Raw genomic sequence first — 21,306 nt, forward strand, 5'->3', positions numbered from 1 at the left:
TTGAACCCGAATACATGGACGAAGAACGAAGAGCAATGGAAGAAGCTCTTACACAGCTGCAACTGCTGTCACAAGCTTCAGAAAGGCAAAAAGCAATGGAGACCTGGTGGTGTAAATGTGTTCATTGCCATACGATGCCTACATAACTGGAGAGCTTGTGCTGCACCGAGTGGGACATAGTAATGCCACAGCTGGAACACGTGGAACATTCAGCAGATGAGATGACATCTGCATTGCGCCTCGGGCGCACCACATTACACTTCAGCAGCATCTTATATCAGCAGCGTCACTGCAGTGTCGTGAACGCGGATTCACAACAGACCAGGAAGACCAGAAGCTTTTCTGCATTGAGCTTCTGTATTTCTCTTATACTTTGAATGAATAACGCAGCAGCGGCACGTCTTGTAGGCTAGAGTAAACTAACAAAACATTAAAATGCAACAATGTCACTTACATTATCATCGCACTTCACGTGCCACTGATGATGATCTCTGATGCACACCTAACATTCTAACATTTCAGCATGTGTTCTGTTTGTGTGTGCTGCCTGCGTCACTCACAACATGTGCCTATATCAAAGATATCAAAGAAGGTGTACCGTCGATAAATATAAATACCATTTTATTGCACAGGCTTACAAGTGGTACTTTTCTTTCCTGTGTTGACACAGCACTATAAAGTGGTTAGCTTGGTCTTACCTAGGTGTTCCTATGCAGCTGGCTGTGTGTTCTGCATAGTTGCTAATGTGCTTTGAGTGGTTGCTAGATATTCACTTACTTGGCCATGGCAAAAATAGCCAATGCATCTCTATGATATTCTAGTCCTTAGAAATGTCTCAGTTCCATTAGATTTGTCAGCCTGTATCGTCATATTACTGTCAAGTAAAAACTAATAGTATTCTTCTCAACACTTTATAATGCGCAAAAATACCTAAATAAACAGAATATATAATTTCACAGAATTAATGTAAAAAGTCATCCCAAAGAGGCAAAACATCAGTATCACGAACCTTTTTCCGGGACTGTGCCCAGCTGGTGGAATGACCTCCCTATCTCAATTCAAACAGTCTTTGACCATTTTCAAAAAACGTCTAAAGACACATCTTTTTTACCAGCATCTGACGAACTAATACTAACACGTACCTATTCTATTCTATTCTGTTTTATTCTATTCTATTCTATTCCATTCTATTAAAAAAAAAAAAAAAAACCCTAGCTATGTGTACTGTGCTAGACTAACTGTTCCTCTCTCATTTGTCTTATTGCTTCTATTATAATAATTTGTAAGTCACTTTGGATAAAAGTGTCTGCTAAATGATTAAATGTAAATGTATGTCATTAGGGCCAACCAGTAAGATGATGAAGTTCACCCCTTCTCACTGTTCTCAATTCACCCCATTCTTAATTTCTAATGATTAAATCATTGACATTTCACTGTCAGGACTAATTGACATAGATGCTGAATGTGGGGAGGGTTCATGACCCCCAGAATAAAGTGTGCAGTAAGCACTTTAGTTGAGTTTTTTCCTCTGACAGTGCTCTTCTTCCAGCTCAGAAGGCCTTCAGACAGGGTGACAGGAAATGAGGAGGAGTTTGCACGGATAGGAGGATGTTTTGGGGCCAAGATGCTTGTTCTTTCAGTGTCAGCATTCTTATAGCGTTCTCACAACTTTGGCCATAGAGCTCATGTGTTGTTTTTTTAATTATTTTTTGTGAAATTGTACTTCTATTTTAAAATCACAGTTACAGAGAGACGCTGGGAGGGTTGGTAGGCTCATGCTGTGTGTCCTTTAGCTGCCAGTGGATTCCTAAGATTTCTGTTGCTTTTTAAGCTTAGCATGCAACCTGGATTCTCCCACAAGGCAGAACAAAATTAGACTCCATTCTATAATATTAATTAAAATTATTTATTATATTATTTATATTTTCAGTTTTCATAGTATTTTCATTTTTTTGTGTGATTTTCAATTTTATTTGTGTTTTTTAAATATATTTAATTTAATTTCATAATTCTATATTTCCTTTAAATTGTAAAAATTTCCTCTAAAATGTATTTGATCTTTTTAGCTTTATTTCAATTAACAAAAAGCATTTTAAATGGTATAAGTTTCAGTTATCAAAAACCACATTGGCCAGCCAAAATGTCATACTTAAAATTTTATAAAGGTACTTCGTTTTAACCAAAGAATGGATTTATTGACTTGTGAGTAATTTGAGTTAGTAGATTTATCATGCTTAAGTCACGTTATTGTTTACTTAATTCGTACTGAACCTAGAGCACATTTACATTCAAATTTGGTTCAATAAATTTGCATAACTAATAATCTTAATGCTAAACAAACCTCAATAACCCTGCTCTGCCTCCTTGGTCAAGTTGAGCTCTCTGTGTCAGGTGTGAGCCGAAGAGTGGTCCCTACACTCTCCTGTTTTATTGGAGATCATTCTATGTCACTTGGTGTGATTACTAACAGCATTGCCATGATAAATAGAGTGATTAGAAGTGCTATGGGCTGTTTATTTATTTATTTTTGTTTTTATTTTTTTTGGAGAGGGGAGATGCTGCATAGGAATCTTAATTAGGTGCATGTTGTGTGATTAAACCCACACTGCAGGCTTATATAACCCAGAGCTTGCAATTTTTAAACCAGAGTATTTTTAGCATATTTTTTGAAAGCAAGATCCATATCTGGACTCCTAATCCGTTATGTGTAAAGTCTGTTCCATGCTCCATTTTCCAGATTACTGTTCATTCCCTTCCAGAAAGCTATCCAAAAGAGAAGGAATGCTAACTGTAAGATTTGTTCATTTATCATCAATTTATTATATTTGTGTAGCAAATATGTAGTTAATGACGTTATCTTGAGAGGCATTATACACACTGTGATAAGACTATACTGTTCTGATGTAAGGGAAATGAATTGAATTTTTTTTTGAGTGCCATTACTCTAAATAGATTTTCATACTACAACAAACCCTGGGAATTGTCTTTTTAAAGCCAGAACTAAGGCCACTTTTAACCCCGAGTAGCCCAGGATTATGTTTACTCAGGTTTTTTGTGCAATGCCTGATTTATTTCAAGGCTTTTACATGTGGAAAGCCCATTAGAGTCAAATAATGGCTTAATTACCTGGAAAAATATCACAAATTAAAATTCAATTAGAAAAGTCAAACATTGAACACTGTAGTGTAGTTGCAGGGAGCCATTTGTTTTTATCGAGTCACTTGAAGGCTTCTTGCTCTTTCTTTTATGTAGTTCCCAAGAGGTGTCTAAGAGCTCAAATCTAATTGTTCTTTACCACTGTAATTAAACTTCCTGTAAAAAAGCTATCAAACTTCTAGCTAATTAATTTTTAGTCTGCTCCAGATCCTGAGTCCATAGGCAGCTCAGTCTCAGACTCCACTGTCTGCTCTTACTGTATGCACAGTCAACTGCAGAATATGTGTGCTGTCCACAAAGAGCCCTAGAGACACCTCTCTCCACACACACACACACACACACACAAAAAAAAACTATTGCTAATTTATATAAAATATAAATTAATGTTTTAAATGTGACATTATGAATATAGAAACATGGGATGAATGGAAATATGAAATTATAAATATGAAATGTAATGTCAAATGTCAAAAATATATTGTCAGCATGACAGTGAAATCTAATGCTGCTCCGATGCTGCATTTTACTTACAGAGAATCAAGTCAGCATCAGAATCTTCTCCGATACAAGGAACTGAGGTGGGTCACAGCTGGCATATTTAGCATTGCTTCAATGTGGTTTTGCATCTTGAAGCAGAATTTGGTGCTGATGCTTTACTGTAATACCGTAATGTAGCACAGTCTTGGAGCTGAACTTTGCAGGAAGGTAGATTTTCAGGAGCAGGATTGGGTATCCCTATGCTAATGTATCAAGATCTGACTAGCCCGATCCATCAGTTTCTTTCAGTAAAACTGTGTGCTTGCGCCCTCTGCTGGACAACATGAGCACTTACACACGCTATCCTTAGCATTCAGTACATCACTTAACTCTGCATAGGGACTCTGTTTGTAATTACAGTTGAAGTAGACCTCACTTTGTGTTGATTTGTGCTTGTGATCCATACTGTGCTGTGTGTTGAGCTGAGTCAGGAGCTTGTTATTGGAGAAAATATAAAAGATCAGCACACGGGTGGATTGGTTTTAAGCGGTGAGTAATATTTTGTTGACCAAAGCCAGATTTTGGTGCCTCACACCAACCATGCAAATGGCGATTCACTTTCTGACCATTTACTGTGCCGTCAGTTCACATCATGGCTGATTCTGTCTCGGAATGTCATGCTCAGTGGAGTAGATTCCTAAAATAGAATGAACTTATATTACATTTTATGGGGTCTGTGCAGTGACAGTCTATGTCCTTTTTAATACTGTGATTTAAAGGGATAATTCACACAAAAATTAGAATTTTGCCATTTTATTGCCTCTAATTCCAATCCGTTATGCTGTTATTTTTCTGTGCAATAGAAGGCACAACGACTTTCATGTATATTACTTTAATGTGGAATTTAATTATTAAAAGTTTTATTTATTTATTTATTTATTTATTTTTGGAGCCTTATTGTCAAAGTATAGAATCTTCAGATGCAAATCAATAAGTAGCTAATTATTTTGGAAAGACACAAGATTCATTTAAAATTTTGGCAATGATGATAATTTATATTTTTAGATTTATTTATAATTTAACATTTTCATTAATTTCTTGTTTATGTATTCAGAGTAACATTTTTAAATATATTCAGTTTATTATTTGTAACTTTTCCTATGTAAAATAATTTGTGTAGCCTTTGTCTGAATGTAACAAAAAACACAAAATAATGTACAAACTACATGTAAAGTATTTATATGATAAAGTACCATTGCAAACATTTATCTCATTAGAATATATATATATATATATATATATATATATATATATATATATATATATATATATATATATTAATAAATTTTCATGAATGCACCTGTGTAGCATTATTTCAGTACATTTGATAAAGTACCAGTGCAGAGATTCATTTAATTATTTTATGTAGTATTTCTATGTAGAAATAAAGTAGTTCATGGATGGACACACAACACACACTCGACACACACGCGCACAGGCCAGTATGTACTCTGTACTTCCCAAAGGCACAGGGCTTTAGAGCAGATACACTCACTGTGTACCCTATGTGAGTTTGACTAATGATTCATGTTAATTGTGATCACACATCTGAGGTGGGTTTTATGCACTGGTGTTTTTAGAAGTGTTTCTTCAGGATTGTTTGGCACACAGGTGAACTGGCACAAAACAAATGCTAAGATCTCAAAATAGCTAAGCTTTCCACATATGGGGATGGCCAGACCCCCCTCTGTTGCTCATGACACATTAGCTCACAAACATACACTCATCACTGCAAATTCAATATTGAATTTACAAACAGTACAGAAATATTTTTGTAGGTTTCTAAACATTCTGTTTATTACAATTAAAGTGCATTATATTCTTAGTACCGTAGGGTTTTAAACATTGCATAGTCAATATTTTTTAATAAAGCGAAAAGGCATGTTTTTTATTTGTCTTTTTTTTATGTTTATTTTATTCTGTTATTAATAGTCTTTCTTGTCATCTTAGTCACGCCACAATTTAGGACCTCAAAAGAGATGCCGGGTTTTCTGAAACTGTATATGCAACTGTTGTGCTACTTGACAGTTTTACTTTAGAAGAATTTGTGGTTTACATTTCATATTGTCGCATTCTATTTATTTTTTTGGATGTCGCTGCCTCCCATGCCTCCTCATACACGGCCTTTCTGTATACTTTCACCCTTGTATGCAGTAAAACTTGTAATTCTTCATCTGCAGAATGATTTTTACCAGCCCAAAGCACTTTTTTTATTATTATTTTGGAGCACAAACACACACACACACACACACACATCCTGAACTCTGACTGGGTTTGGCAGTTTGCTTTGCTGGCTTGTAAACTTCACGCTCATCTCTTTGAGTTGTGGTAATTTGCTGTTGTGGTCTAAGTTGATCTTAATATACATGTGCATCGCAAATTAGAATGTTGTGGAAAAGTTGTTGAAACCTGTGCATTAAATTCAATGCACATAGACTTTGTTAGGATTCAATAGTGCAGGAGAAAAGGGCTTTTATTAAAATAAACTACCTCGTGGGGGAAAACAGGCTGGCAAGGCAAGATCAGGACACATCCAGGGTGCTTCGATGAAGAACTGCCACAAGATTTCAAACACAAGGAGAATAAATAGGAAGCAAATGAGGAGGGTAACAAGGAAACACATGTGGGGCAAATTAACCAATAATCAGGTAACAAGATGGGAGGGGTCAAGACAGTTGAGAGCACATGGCACACAGGAACTAAGACAAAACCCATCTGCTCACAAAAAACAAAAGCACAAGCCCATGGCCAGCAAAACAATCACAAGCCATGTGCTAGAACAAAACAAGACATGAACGCGCAGCTAATGAGAAAAATCATAAGTGACGTGTTCACATAAGACAAAGCTGCATGCAGCCAGCAAAACCAAGCTGCGTGCTACACAGCACGAGACAAAAAAAGGACATGAAAGCATGCAGCCGATAACACGAGCTGGGTACTACACAAAACACAACACACGTGGACAGAAGAGCGCACGGACGAGTGAACTCAAGACAGCACGCTCCCACAACAAGACATAACATGGAGCATGAGTGTCCGGACCCCGACACGAAACCGAAACTCACCAAGACATGAGTGCCGGGATCCGAACACCACGCTCCGACATGAAACAGGACACACAGTCGAGAGCTCATGTTTTCACATGAAAACATAGACACACTCACATAGATTATCTATAGGGTTCAGGTCTGGTGAATTTTGCTGGCCAGTCAAGCACACCAACACCATGGTCATTTAACCAACTTTTGGTGCTTTTGGCAGTGTGGGCAGGCGCCAAATCCTGCTGGAAAATGAATTCAACATTTTCAAAAAGCTGGTCAGCAGAAGGAAGCATGAAGTGCTCCAAAATGTCTTGGTAAATTGTTTCAGTGACTTAAGTTTTCAAAAAAACACAATGGACCAACACCGGCAGATGACATTTCACCCCAAATCATCACAGACTGTGGAAACTTGCACCTATACATTTTTGACTTTGCATATATACTAGTTGTAAAGAAGAGTATTGGATATGTTGTGTTTTTGAATGCTGGTCTGCAGCATGCTGTTCAACATCTACATACACTTTGAAAAATGTATGGTCAGTAAGACTTTAATTGTAATTTATACTACAGGGCCATTGAATGCTTGAATCTGATTAGCTGACGAATGTTTTGAGGTGTGCAATTATTTTCTGGGAAACGCACGGTGGACGTAGATCCATGCAACTCTCTTGACCGTGTTACAGTTCCATATCACCTTGCATAGTAAAGCTGTAATAACGAAAATTACATGACTTTTGGAACCAGCAAAGAGGGATGAGATGTGGAAGAATTAATCCTACTCACAATGGCGAGTTAAGTATTTTTCTAATAATTCAACTGCCCATCGTCAATTATTCCTTATGCATTAAATTAAAAATTTCTTGTTTTTGAAACATGCACATGCTCACCAAGGCTGCATTTATTTGATCAAAATACAGTAATATTCTGAAATATTATTAACATTTAAAATACATTTCTATTTTAATATATTTAAAAATGTCTTTTTTTTCTATGATGGCAAAACTGAATATTCAGAAGCCATTATTCCTGTCTTCAGTGTCACACGATGCTTCAGAAATCATTCTGATTTGGTAATTTAAAAAAAAAAAATTTTATGTTCAAATGTATGTTTAACCTTAATGTACTGTATATGAAGTTAATACATAGACTTGCTTTTCTTTTTAAATTGGTTTATGCCGGGGATGTGTAAAAATAGGAGCATCACTTCCATCACAATTCTGCTGATATTTATGTAAACAAAGGAAGCTTTTTGTATACACATTACAGTACACCATCACTAATTACAGCTCTCTGGTTTTCCATCAAAGTCAAGCCAGAGACTCTGCTGTCATGCAAGGACTCACTGAATTTCAAATCAATCTAACTAATCACCCTTAGCAAATAGTAATGAAGTGGCGCCAATTATGCCATGTAGTTAATTTACCACAGCATTGTCATTACCTAGTTAATCTCACGGAAGCACGAAAAAGTCATGGTCATATTTCACTACAAAATCAAAAGAAAATAAAAAGAAGCTTTGTGTAAGGAAAATGAAGCGTAAGAGTTAAGAAAGCTTCAGGCAGACAGGATTGTGAAATACTGTCTGACTCAGACCATGAGAAAGGGAGCAAGGGGAAAGAGATTTGAGATCTAAACGGTGACTGTATCCCAGTTGTGTGTGTGTTTAGGGAGAATGGGTGTGTTTGTGTGTGTTCATGCATTAGGCAGACTCTTGCATATCCAGGAGTGAAGAGACTCGTGCTTTCTTTCTGTCTACGTCAGTACTTGTAGCTCGAGAGCAGAACTCCTGCTGTGAGAGGAATGTCTCCTATTGTGAGGAACCCCGACTGTTTTAATCCAATGCTCTGCCACTGTAAGGTTGCGTGCCATGACAACACCTTGTCGCTGATGTTCAGATGTAAGGTAGGCATCCATCATCACTGCTGTTCTGCAGGAAATAGCAATTTGATGTTTTTTTTTTAAGATTATGCATTAGCACTTTTGAAAGCACTAGGAATGCTGTTGTTTTGCTGGGTCAGGAAATATGTCAGTGGTGTGTCACTCAACATTTACAGTACTTGTCATGTTGGTTATTGGGCTGCAGTTGATCCATGAACTATGGAAATGTTTGCACTGCATAAATGATTTGTTTTAAGTTAAGATTCAATGGGTTTCAAGTGATTTATGGGTGAATGTTTTATTCAGTTGGCATACATGTTTGTTTGTTTGTTTGCTATCATGTACGGTCCTTCATTCAGAACCAATTAGTCCAGACGGCAGAGGCAGTCTGCAGCACAGCATGCTAATAAGATGATTCAGCTCTGTAAATAAAATGAATTGCAGCTGCAGAGGGAATTCTGTCACTTGTTTGGCAATATGATGTCACTCAGTTGTTATAAAACCATTAATTCAATAATTTTTGTTGTTGTTTTTATTGATTTGTTTATTATTATTTGTGATACCTCAATACATATGATCTATATTATTATTATAGCATTCATATTGCCTGTATTATATATTTTTTATGTAAAAGATGTAGAAAGGGTGTGGCAGTTTTATGATTTGATCTTGTCTTTGTGGCACAGTGGAAACTTATATCAGAATGTGCAGTAAGTTTTAAAGCCACTGATCCACGTTCTGTCTGAAAGTAAGAGTAAGAGGGCGAGAGAGAAATGGAAAGAGGGGAGGGTAGGGATTAGTTTTTGCAGTGTATTAGTTTTGCATGTCTTTGCTGCTTTCATTAACCCAGATTTATGCTGTTTAAATCTTTACAGTAAATGTAAGAGCATTATTATTTAATATGTGACCAGAGGTGTAAGTGTAAGGGTCCCTTCAGCATTCTGAAATATTCTGAGTTCTGCAAATGACGTCACAAAATGTACGTTTCTGTAGTCTCTTTATGATATACTTATTTCCCACCATCAGCTAGCTATTCTCATTCCTGGACACATTTGGCATAAAAGTAATACAAATGTGGTGCATTGTATTACAAGTCATCTGATGATGTACCACTTCATTTTGTGAGGAACAGACTATTATTAGTTAATATTCATTGCAAGTCTTGCTTTAAAAATCCTGCTTCACATGGTCACCATTCACTTTCATTGTATTGAAAAGAGCAGCTAAATATTATTAATGGACAAATGATGTCCATTTTTGTTCTGCAAAATAAACTCACATAGGCTTCAGGGGTCTTGAGGGTGAATAAATGACGGAATTCATTTATTTCTCTCTCTCTTTGACTCAAGGCTTAGTAACATAAAATAAAATTGTTATTTCCCTGTATAGATCATCTCAGCTTGTAGAGTTTTTTTTTTGTTTTATATAAATTATGATTATTATGTGTCAGTAAAAATACAGTATTTTACTTTGGCTTAAAATCTAGTTCTGCACTTTCTCAGTAACTTAATCTTGTAATCTTGCCAGCTGTTGTTAACCCTTTCTTCTTCTGCTGGCTGAATGAACCCCGTGAGCTGACAATGTCAAGCTCTGGGTTTATTAGGCCGCGGAAAAGGGGTCAGTGCACACAATCGCAAGGAGATTCCACACAATCCAGCACAGAGCCTTCAGCCATGCCACCTCATATTCTATCTTCTCTTATCTCAGAGAAACAGAGAGAGAGGGAAGTGAAGAAGGAGCCTTCAGCACAGTGGCACGTGAACAAGCTAGATCCATATAGTGTGTTGGAAAAATCCACAACCTGTTCCCAAATACATTAATGCACCTCCATACACATCTTTCCTCATACAAATATATTAATTTAGAAAAATTCCAAGATCTTGCACTGTAGACTGTGCTAGTAGCTGTCTGACACATTATCATGCTGCATATGTCAGATTAAAAGTGATATATTGTTATATATCAGTTATTGTAGTGTTATTTGACACTTGTGGGTGGTGTGAAACAGATTACCACCAATTTAACACATCAAATATACTACACATCACAGACTGTAGCAGTTAGCATGCTAGCCTGATGCATTTTTAATAGCACAGTGCAACACGGGCTTGACCATTTTATGGGTTTGTTTTGACTTTTACCGTGCTGATTAAGTTAAAGTTAAAGTTAAACAGTGCAGTGTTAAAAATATCATAAACTAAACCATTCTTTTGTTTTACAGATCTACACATAGGTTAGAGTCAGTAGTTTCAACAAAATACCAGTTGTGCATTTACTGTACTGTGACCAGTGACCTGACTCTTATATGTTAATAGAGTATAGTACAAGCATCATTAATGATTCTGTCAGAAGCACACACACACATAGACACACTCGTACTCACAATGTGGCATTCTGTGCTGCCATTACTAAGGCTGATATTTCAGAATGTTTCAGAATCCATGAAAATACTGTTTCAAGATTCAATTAAAAGATATCATTGTTCTTTTTAAAACTGAAGGGAATTACGCACAGCAGTCTAAATTTTCATAATTACAACTGGAGAAAACCAGGATTTTGTTTGAGTTGAGAAACTGTGTGTGAATTAAAAAAGATTATGAAGGTAATGGTCATAGGTAAAGTTGTCATTTTCAATGATAATTGTATAATTTAGGTGTTACTACCTCTCAATATTTATTATTTTGGTAATCGAGTATTCAGGTGATTATTTAGATGATTTTATGATATGTATTTATTGTATTAAGTAATAATTAACAATTGTCAGATTTGAAAACTTATCCATTTATAGTGGCAAAGAGACTTAATTAATGTCTAATTTACACTACCTTATAAATGCTGGATGTTTTTGTTCATGAAGAATGAAAATTGCAGTTTGCTTAACCCTCTGGAGTCTAAGGGTATTTTTGGGGCCTGGAGAAGTTTTGTCATGCCCTGACATTTGTGCTTTTTTCAGTTTCTTATAAATATCTAAATGGGTAAAGTCTAATCTCACTGGGAAAATTGTAGTCAAGGTTTGTTTATGTATGCATGTATGTATTTATTTATTTAACACTCAAATTGAATTGAGTACTCATGACAGCCCTAGAGTAATTTAGTTTGTGAACAATCAGTGCAGTGTGAAAATCACTAATCATCTTGTTGGTTTTTGCAGGCAGAAAAAACAAGAAATTTTAAATGACAGGGAGCCCACAGAAGCATACTGTATGTTGTGATGATTTGTGGTGACTTTATCCTCTGCTCTTCCTTGGTTTTAATGCAATCTGTTCAGCCCCATCACTATCACTATAGCCTGTTGTCACTGTGTATCCACCGAGGAGAGAGAACTTGCATCTTTATTTTCAGTTTTGTTTATCAGTTCTTCCTTGTTCCATTCCACTCTTTATCCGGCTTTCTCATTTTCCTTTAAGAAAAATTCTAGTCTATGGAAAGGGGCGTTTTATTTCCAACGAGTGCTTGCGGTGATCGGCCAATCACAATGCACTGGGTCAGTTGGCCAATCAGAGCAGACTGTGCTTGTCGGAAGGAGGGACTTTGTAGAAAACAACTTGTTTGAAAGAGGCGGGGCATAGATGACCTACTCTAATGTACAGTATTTGAAAGAATGTTTTTTGAACATTAAAGCATGTCAGCATATTCTATTACACCAAATACACAAAATAATGATCTTTAAAAAAGCATCATGTGACCCCTTTAATAAAGCTCAAAATGCCAGACATTAAAGAGATGATGCATTTCGTTTTGAGAAGACATTTTGCACAAAAAGTTTAAGGATCCTGCTGAAAAGATTATATTATCACAACTAGCTGCTGTTGTTTTTTTTCCAGCACAAAACAAAATATTTTACTTTTCCACAAATCCAAAGGTTAAAATTCATGAGAGGTCACAGACAGCCTAAATATAGCGTGTAGACATGTGGTGGTATTCAGTAATGCGATATATCATGGTAATTAATATGCACGATATTGTTATATTGGCACTTCTAAATACAGTGAATAATTCTATATTACAAATTATTCAGAATTTGGGATGCATTTTAAGAATACTTTTTTTAAAATTACTTTTATGTAAACAACCTGCATGAGAAGCACATGGGGTAAACTTTACTCACATAAGTTTGCAGCACCATTCCATGTCCTATCTCTCTGCAAATCCAGCATCGACCTGTGTCTTGTTTACAAAGGAATCTGTGGTGAAATGAAGCGATCAAACACTCAATGTGTTACTCACGTGAGCTGAAACTTCATTAAAAATAAAGCATTCCTAATATTTGAATCCGAAGGAAGGTTATGCAGCGACCGTGTTCTTCCACAACCAGCCACTGCACAATATTTTGCGATCTTCAACGGCATGTCAAGTCACCTTCATTTGTATAGTGCTTTATACAATACTAGTTGTGTCAAACCAGCTTTACAGGTATTTTTCTTTAGGTATTATCAGATGGCCAGAGTTTTGTGTTTGCAGCGGATGTAAAGGTCAATAATGCGATATCAAGTCAAGGAGCTAAACAATTCAGGGCTTTATAAGTAATTAGCAAGATTTAAATTGTATATAATGTTCAATAAGGAGCCAGTGCAGAGTTGACAGAACCTGGCAAATATGGTCATACTTCCTGGTTCTTGTAAGAACTCTAGCTGCTGCATTTTGGACTAGCTGGAGTTTGTTTATTAAGCACGCAGAGCAACCACCCAATAAAGCATTACTATAATCTAACCTTGAGGTCATGAATGCATGAATTCATTTTTCTGCATTTGACATTGAGAGTATAGGTCGCAAATAGCACACCTGGGTTCAATCTTTGTGTATTTCTGTGTGTGTGTGTGTGTGTGTGTGTCAGGTTGTAATTTTTTGTTGGAATGAGGCTTCTTCCCTTTTTTGGTATTGTTAAATTTGTGTGAGGCTGGTGAATGACCTAAACTTCTTTTCAAAAGGTATTTTATTTTAAGAAATTCATACTTATTCAGCAAAGACGCATTAAATTGATCAAAAGTAAATGCATTTATAATGTCACGAAAGATTTAAATTTTCTGGTGAAAAAATGAGCTTTGCCATCATGGGCACAACTATTTCAAAATAAAAAAATATTTTAAAATAAAAAAATGTTTTTGATCAAATAATGCATCTTTGGTGAGCATAAGAAAGTTCTTAAAAAATAAAATCTAAACTTTACCTTTTTAAACTGCAGTGTATGTACAATGATTTAAATGATTCAGTTTAACTGACTGTGATTGGTTGTTCACAGTTGGGTTCCTGTGTGTGTATTTACAGAACAGGCCTCCGGCAGTACAGGGCAACCAGCACCAAAGCCAATCTCCAACATGTATGAACCCAGCCCTGATGAGCTCCCCTTGGGTGAGACAGAAAAACAGGGGCCGCGCCAGAACAAATCTTCTCTATCGAGAACTGATGCATTGCACTCTGTTGCATCTTCATTTTACACATTTTCAAAAGAAATCAAATGATAAAATGGATGACCATCCTGCTTTGATTGCATGCAGAGCAAACTGTTTAAAACGTCTCTCTCTCTTGACTCAGAGCATGTCAGCAGCAGTGCTTTTCTATAATTCCATGCGCATGCAGATGCTCACAGAAAATATTAAACTTCATCATGCATCATGATTTATGTCATTCTCAGTTCATCAAATAATGATTTATTGGCTTGTTCATCTCACAGGGCACAGAACTCATTGGCTGAAAGTCATTACATTACGCAGTGGATTGTGGGTTTTCTTTCTGCCTTTTCTCCTATAGTTTTCTCTGCTTTCCTTTTTATGCCCATCTCTTCTTCTTTCTTTTCACCCATATAGTACCGGTATCAGGATGAAGATTCCCCATCTCCGGAACATGGCTTCCCGCGACTCACCAATGAAGTTCGAGCGCCGGAGCTGGTGCACGTATCGGAGAAGAACCTCTCCGAAATTGAGAATGTGCATGGCTATGTTTCCCACTCTCACATTTCACCACTTAAGGTAAGTCACCCTTTTTCATACCATCCAATAAGTCACATGATGGCCCTCTTGACATTGGTTTTTCTTCTCCTCTCTTTTTTCATTTGTATGTCTGTGTTTTGGTCTGGTTGCCTCTATGAGTGTCCTGTTTCCCATGTCATGCTTTCATTCTTCATTAATTTACTTATTTTAAGAAATCTAAAGAAATCATTTGTATTTTATTTGTTTTTTGATGTATTTATTGCAAAGAGTTTGATCTGTAATGCAGACATTGATTAGAAGAATGTAGGTTATGGATTAGTCTTCATTATAGTTCTAGACCTGTGCGAAGTTGTGCTGTTGTGATATGACTTCTCAACACTAGATGGTGCTCAGTTTTTAGTTTAAAAGCAGACCGAATGTGGCTGCGTTACAGTAGACCTCCTTGACTGTGGCAGTAGGTAGATTATTGTGTGCTGTTTTTGTCAGACACAGTAAAATCATCAGAAATAATGCTTTAACGAATAATGAATTTATGTTTCAGACATTACACCTTTTAAATCTTAGTACAATTACAGAATTTATGTATTTATTTATTGATTGATTACATTTGGAAGAGGATTTTGGGGTCAGTAAGATTTATAAGATACATTAAAAACAGTAATATAAAATATTACAACTTAAAATAACCGTATAAATAAAAGTATATATGTATACTTTATACAGCGATGTGTCACACCACATCAAAGAGCGTCAAAACTGCATTTATTGTTTGAATTTCCTGGACATAATTTGAAAGATGAGACTTTGTTTCTTGTCAATATAGTAACAATATATAAAACTGGAATTTTCTAATCTAAAGTTCCACTCGTGCAGTGGTTAAAACAATTCTGGATTTGTATTTGACTGATTTGTAAGAAACGAAGCCTTCGGTTTATAATATGTAAAATTGATCTATTGAGTACTATTAAAGCAAACGTATAAGGCCATTCAATATAATCAAATTCAAGCATCAAGCATGCTTTTGTTGTACGTCTCAAATACATTAAATTATAAAGGCACCTCAGGTTTGACTATATATGCCTGTTTGGCATAAATCCAGTTTGATCTCGATTTATGATTGAATACATATTTTTTTATTCAGTCTGTTAGCCAAGATCTTACTAATAATTTTTGCTTCTAATGGAATAAAAGAGGTTTGGCCATACGAGGACACTTTCATTTTATCCCATCCAGGCTTGGGTATTAAAACTATATTGACTTTATATAATGTGGGTAGAAATTTTAATTAGTAGACTGAATGATTAATCATACAAAGAAACATGGGGGCAAGAATCTCCCAGAACTTCTCATAAAGTTTGGGCCCATTTGGCCCTGCACACTTCTTGTTAGGGAGGTTCTGTTGAAATATATATATATATAAACAATTTTATAACAATGTAGAAGTCTTTGCTATCACTTCTGATAAATTTAATGTATTTAAATAAAAACTTATTGACCCCAAACTTTTAAAGGATGTATATTTTTGGTACATAAGATTAAGTAATGAATTAATTATTTTATTAATAAAATAATGTTAAATTAAATGAATTTATAAAATCTTTACTGCATATAACATATAGCATATAACTTATAAAGTTTTACTGTAATGAGAAATTAATATTGATTCAATTGATAATTGATAGTTATATTAAACATGGATTATCAAATAGTTTGTAAATAAATAATGTTTTTTTGCCTCTTTGTGGATTCTGTAAAGTGTGCTGTATTCATGAAAAGTGCCAGATACAAAACATATCTATTTATTTCAGAATTGAAAGCTTTTGTTGCTGTTTTTCTGTGATCAGATATGGCCCTGCTTCTCAGACAGAGAGACATTAACAGCCTGTGCCTCATCTTATTGTCTGCAGATTATTCAAAAGCTCTGCTTTTATGCTTTTATATGATCTGAGGGAGTGTATGATTTAATTGCAGAGTGTATAGGCCTGTTTAAAGCATTAGGCTCATCAGAATTCTGCGCGGTCATCTCTTCTGCAGACAGTGTTTTAAGACCTCAGCCTTTCTATTTTGCCAACAGCCATTTTCTCCCCCAGTCACACAACAACCTCTGTCCTACAGATGTGATTTCTCAGAGCAAACTCTCATTGACACTCAGGCGCAGAATGTTACTTGTCAGTAGGACTAAAAAACCTGCACTGACCTACTCCTCTCACTACCTTTTCCCCAAAGCAAGGTGAGGGATAAAGGAGAAAACACTGTCACACACAAGACATATTCTTACATTCTTTCTGCGCTATTTTTAAATGATTGCTTTATGTACACATTTATCAGACAGATGCCTGCCTTTAGTCACTATGAAGCATCTCACAGTTTTTTCAGCATCTTACGAGTGTAGAATTTAAGATGGCGTGTCGGGTCATATGCAGTTCAGCTTTTCATTTTGAGGTCCCTGCATTCTGTTCAGTTCCTCTCCCTCTAGCTGTTTATAAAAGCAAGAGGGCACTCTGTGTGACAGCCTCAGATTGCTTTTACCATTCGTGTGCAGCAAGGGTCGGAAGGTCGTCTTAGGGGGTCAGAGCAAAATAACCTTGAAATTAAAGCCTTATCCTGCCATCTTTTGTTTTCCTTCCCCTCCTTACGTCCTTTCATGGTTCATGCAGTAAGTCTGCGTTTTCATCATCTTTCCTCCTGTCTCCTCAGCCTCTCTCTTCCCTCCCTGAGTGCAGCCGACTTGCTGGTGATGCTGTTTTGTATTTTCTCACCTGCAGCCTGCGCTGGTTACCCGGTTTGATCTAACATACCCGGGGGTGACCGCAGCAAACTACCTGGCAAGTTTGTGATCTTTACTTTGAATGTGTCTATTTTTCCCAGTTCTTGATGTGGTAGTTTTTGTTGTTGTGGTTCATCTGTGCTCAGGAACATTTACGCCTGTGCCAATGTTCTGACACTGTTACATCCGCATGAAATTCTTCAGAGGGTCTGAATAACAGACTGCTGGGTCTTCAAACAGAACCTCCCTTTGAAGGAACCCATTTGTGCAGTGAAATCACATTTATTTTCTCCAAATATGGTCGACACAAGTGCGATCAATTTATGTGATGTTCATCTTTGTGACTATTTTATCTGTGATGTTTGTTTTGGGGTGAATGTCACTCAGTGTGATTGCTGCTGATATTTTGATTATGTTTATTGCAGATTAAGTACATAAACTATTGAGAGAAATCAGTATTGGTTTCTGTCAGTATGTGTGAATGTGCGTCTCTGAAAGCTCTACCAGTTCTCGAATTAGCAGTCATTGATCGTACACAGCCTGTATGGCAGGTAGAGTTTGTGTCACACTTCTGGCATCACTCTGCCTTATCAGGCCTTCCAGAAACTCTTATATGCATACACACACACAAAAGTAAATACACATACACTTGCACACACTTCAACCATCCTCTCGGACTCCTAAGATTAGCCAACAGCTTCAATGTGTACAGGTATATCTATCACACCTCAGGATTGAATGAGGTACAAGTTAATTCTGAAATAAACAAAAATGCAACAAGCATAGCTGCATCAGTTGCTGTTGAGAAACTAGAGTATGCAGACTGTTTCTGTAGGAGGCATATGTTATAGATATGCAAAATTATAATCAGTGTTGGCGAAGTTACTTTCAAAAAGTAATTAATTACTATTACTTATTACATCATCAATATTTTATTTTAATTACTTTACTAATTACTCTGTCTGAAAAGTAACTTAGTTAGTCAATAAGTAACTTAATTATTCAAATCACTTATTAGGCTACATCCCTATAAGTCCCTAAGTCCCTATACACCTTAATAGAAATTAAACTCTTTATTCTTTCAATTTGAGTCAAACATACAGTAGAATAGTTTAGCCTTTTAGCTTTAAAACAACTGTAATACTTAAAACATTTTTATAAAACAATGTAACCTTCTTTGGTTAACAAATAGAAATACTCTGAATAACAACATATCTGAATAACAAAAAAGCTTAAGAAAATTAAACAATACATTTCAGTTTGGTATGATGTTCAGGAAAAGCCCAACTAGTAAAATTTGTATAGGTTTATGTAAAATAAATAACACTTTAATAAGAATAAATTACAGAAATGATCACCTCCACCGAATAAAGCCACGGCAGATCGCACTGTTCTTCTGAAGTAAATTCTCCATAGCTTCTTCTTTCAAAAACAATGAAAATTAGCCCAATCTTGATTTATTTATGTATTTTTAATCTATTTTTTGTATCTAGATGAGGGTGTTTGAGCACAGGTGACTGCATATAATGAGCTCAGATATGTGAAAGACTGTACCTCGCTTTAGTTTCATATGATTTCATAATCAGAGAATATTTGTTTTCGATTTTAATTCTTTCATTTAAAAGTAGACACAAGCTTTATAGACATATTTCTCATGTCTCTGTGTCAAGTTTTCGCTGAGTTTGTAACCCGTTACACCCAACTAGGAGTTGAACCACTTCTGATTTTTTAAAGGCGACTTTTTTGTGATGAAAGTCGAGTCAAAGTCGATTAGTCGCTGATGACGTCATTAATAAACAAATAAATCTGGAGCTGTGGAGCTGTGTGGCATATGACACAGCACTGCGTACATGGCTATTGCTCCTTTAACAGCTCATTTTTATCAGTTCTTTTGCCTTTGGGTTGTTTTATTTCTCACAGATTTCTGCTTGTTCTAAATCAGCTACAGATAAAGTAGCACAGTAAAGATTACATTCATATGAATGCATATGTGAGAGTGATTGTGTGTGTCAATTTTTTCTACATGGCAGCATCTCTCTAGTAGTAATGACGCTGTGGGATTTAGTTATCAACAAATATGTGCTTGAACTTTTCAGTTTCTAAGCTATTTTATTGAGAAATCACAGAACAGCGTTGACAGTACTTTTCCGCGCTGAATGATTCTGTGAGCGAGCGATTTGCACATGACGTACGAGCTACTGTCTGTAGCCTATGTGTGTGTGTTACAGTGCAGCAGCGCATTAGATTAGAACAGCGATTAACTTACCTGTAGAATAAGCTGTTTAAAATCTGTGTTCTCCTGTTCAATTTCGAGCATCTAGTAATTTAATCACAGGTCTTGTGGACCTTTACCAGTATACATTTATTTTTCATTTTAACTGGAAACGGTGCGTATATGAGGAACTCCTTCAAACTTTTATTATCCTGTTGCGCCCTCTATAGGACCGGCGAGTAGTCGACGTCAATCTTAAAGCGTCATGGCAGAGCATTGTAGTCGACTAGACGATTAGTCGGTGCAACCCCTACACCCAACACTGATTATAATATTATTTTACAAATTTTTTTAATATTACTTTAAATGCTTATGTTATTTAATATTATATTATTTATATCAAATGTTATTTTTAAAAGAAATATTTGTAAAAATATATAATGCTAAATATTTAAATATATTGTCATTTATTTGTTTTTTATTATTTAATATCATTTATAATAACAATATTAAAGGGGTTTATTGGGTCTACTTCAACGTTTTAATACTTAGTTAAAAACAAAACAAACAAACAAACAAACAAAAAACTTTATTTTTCACATATTTGACCTTTTTTCTACATGGCTGTTTCCATTCTCCTAAAAAAGGGCTGTTGACTTCCTGGTTCTCTAAAGCCCCTCCCTCAGAAATACGCAATGGGCTCAGATTGGTCAGCATGATTTGCTAACCGTCTAGTGCACATTGTCCTGAAACATCATGCCCCCTTACCATTACCAATATCCATGATTTTCATATAATCATTATATTGACTGTGAATCTACAGTGGTTGCTACTGACTCTATTGCACAGTTAGTTGTGTCTTTATAGAACAAATGTAGCTAAATATCTTTTGCCAGAGCTATGAGCCCATTATGAAGACTAACCATGGCTTTACTACAGTGGCCACAACCAAACACAGAACCATATTTAGCATGCTTGTAGCTAAACAAGCATGTGGGTAAACACTACAGAAAAGCTGTAATCAAAGAATAATTTACACTGATCACATAAATGCCAACAAACACCAACATTCGAAGTTCACTGTTGGAATTAAATAAAATTTGTAGGTGTTTGTCAGATAAGTATGAATAAGCAACTGGCTAGTGGAGCCAGACAGCATTGCCCTTTGTTTTCGTCCTTGCTACAGCATAAAAATATTGATAGAAACTATGAGACTAACACTTTATATAAAGTTTCCCTTTATAGAGGGTTTACAAAGGTGTTCATGAGTGACTAACTCATTTACAAATGTATTATAAATTGATAAGAAGTTATAAATGCATGAATAAAAAGTTATTTTACCTGCCAAATATTGAGCCATTTCTATCTTACGTTATAAATGCTTAATAAATGTATTTATTTATACATGCTTATTTTACTTAAAACCAGATTCCCGATTTATTTCATGATGCAGCAAAAGTTTACTTTTATAGTGAGACTGAAGAAAAGAGTAAGAAAAAAAGTAAGAAGAGTGACACAAGTCATGAGATATAAATGAGAAAATAATAATTAAAATAATAATAATAATAATTGAACTTTGAGCATCGTAACTTTGCAGATGTTGTTTATGGTCAAACAGCAACATTACACACTAAGTTAAAAAAGTTAAATCATAATAAAGGTCCCTTTTAAATATTATTATATAATATGACCTATTAATATAAAATATTACTTGGGAATTATAATATAAAATATTTAAAAACACAGATAAAACACTTTTTATTTTACATTTCTAATAATTTAAATATT

The 21,306-nt window shown here is 35.5% G+C and overlaps 1 protein-coding gene across 31 annotated transcripts in view; it reads left to right on the top strand.

The window, feature by feature from the left end:
* The window catches only part of LOC132132047 (disks large homolog 2), a 220,222-nt gene that overhangs the window by 89,044 nt on the left and 109,872 nt on the right, over positions 1-21,306 (top strand). For 23 of the 31 annotated variants that reach the window (XR_009428992.1, XR_009428991.1, XM_059544234.1 and 20 more), the window contains 3 exons: positions 13,878-13,961; positions 14,417-14,578; positions 17,305-17,364. Coding sequence is in view for 29 of the 31 variants with exons in the window: in XM_059544234.1 (XP_059400217.1) it covers positions 13,878-13,961; positions 14,417-14,578; positions 17,305-17,364 (306 nt within the window). In the remaining 2 variants the exon portion in view is untranslated. The remainder of the gene's footprint in view (positions 1-13,877; positions 13,962-14,416; positions 14,579-17,304; positions 17,365-21,306) is intronic. The other 8 variants (XM_059544227.1, XM_059544241.1, XM_059544246.1 and 5 more) reach the window with 2 other exon arrangements.

This window comes from Carassius carassius, chromosome 49 (assembly GCF_963082965.1).
Source record: "Carassius carassius chromosome 49, fCarCar2.1, whole genome shotgun sequence".
NCBI classification, from domain to species: domain Eukaryota; kingdom Metazoa; phylum Chordata; class Actinopteri; order Cypriniformes; family Cyprinidae; genus Carassius; species Carassius carassius.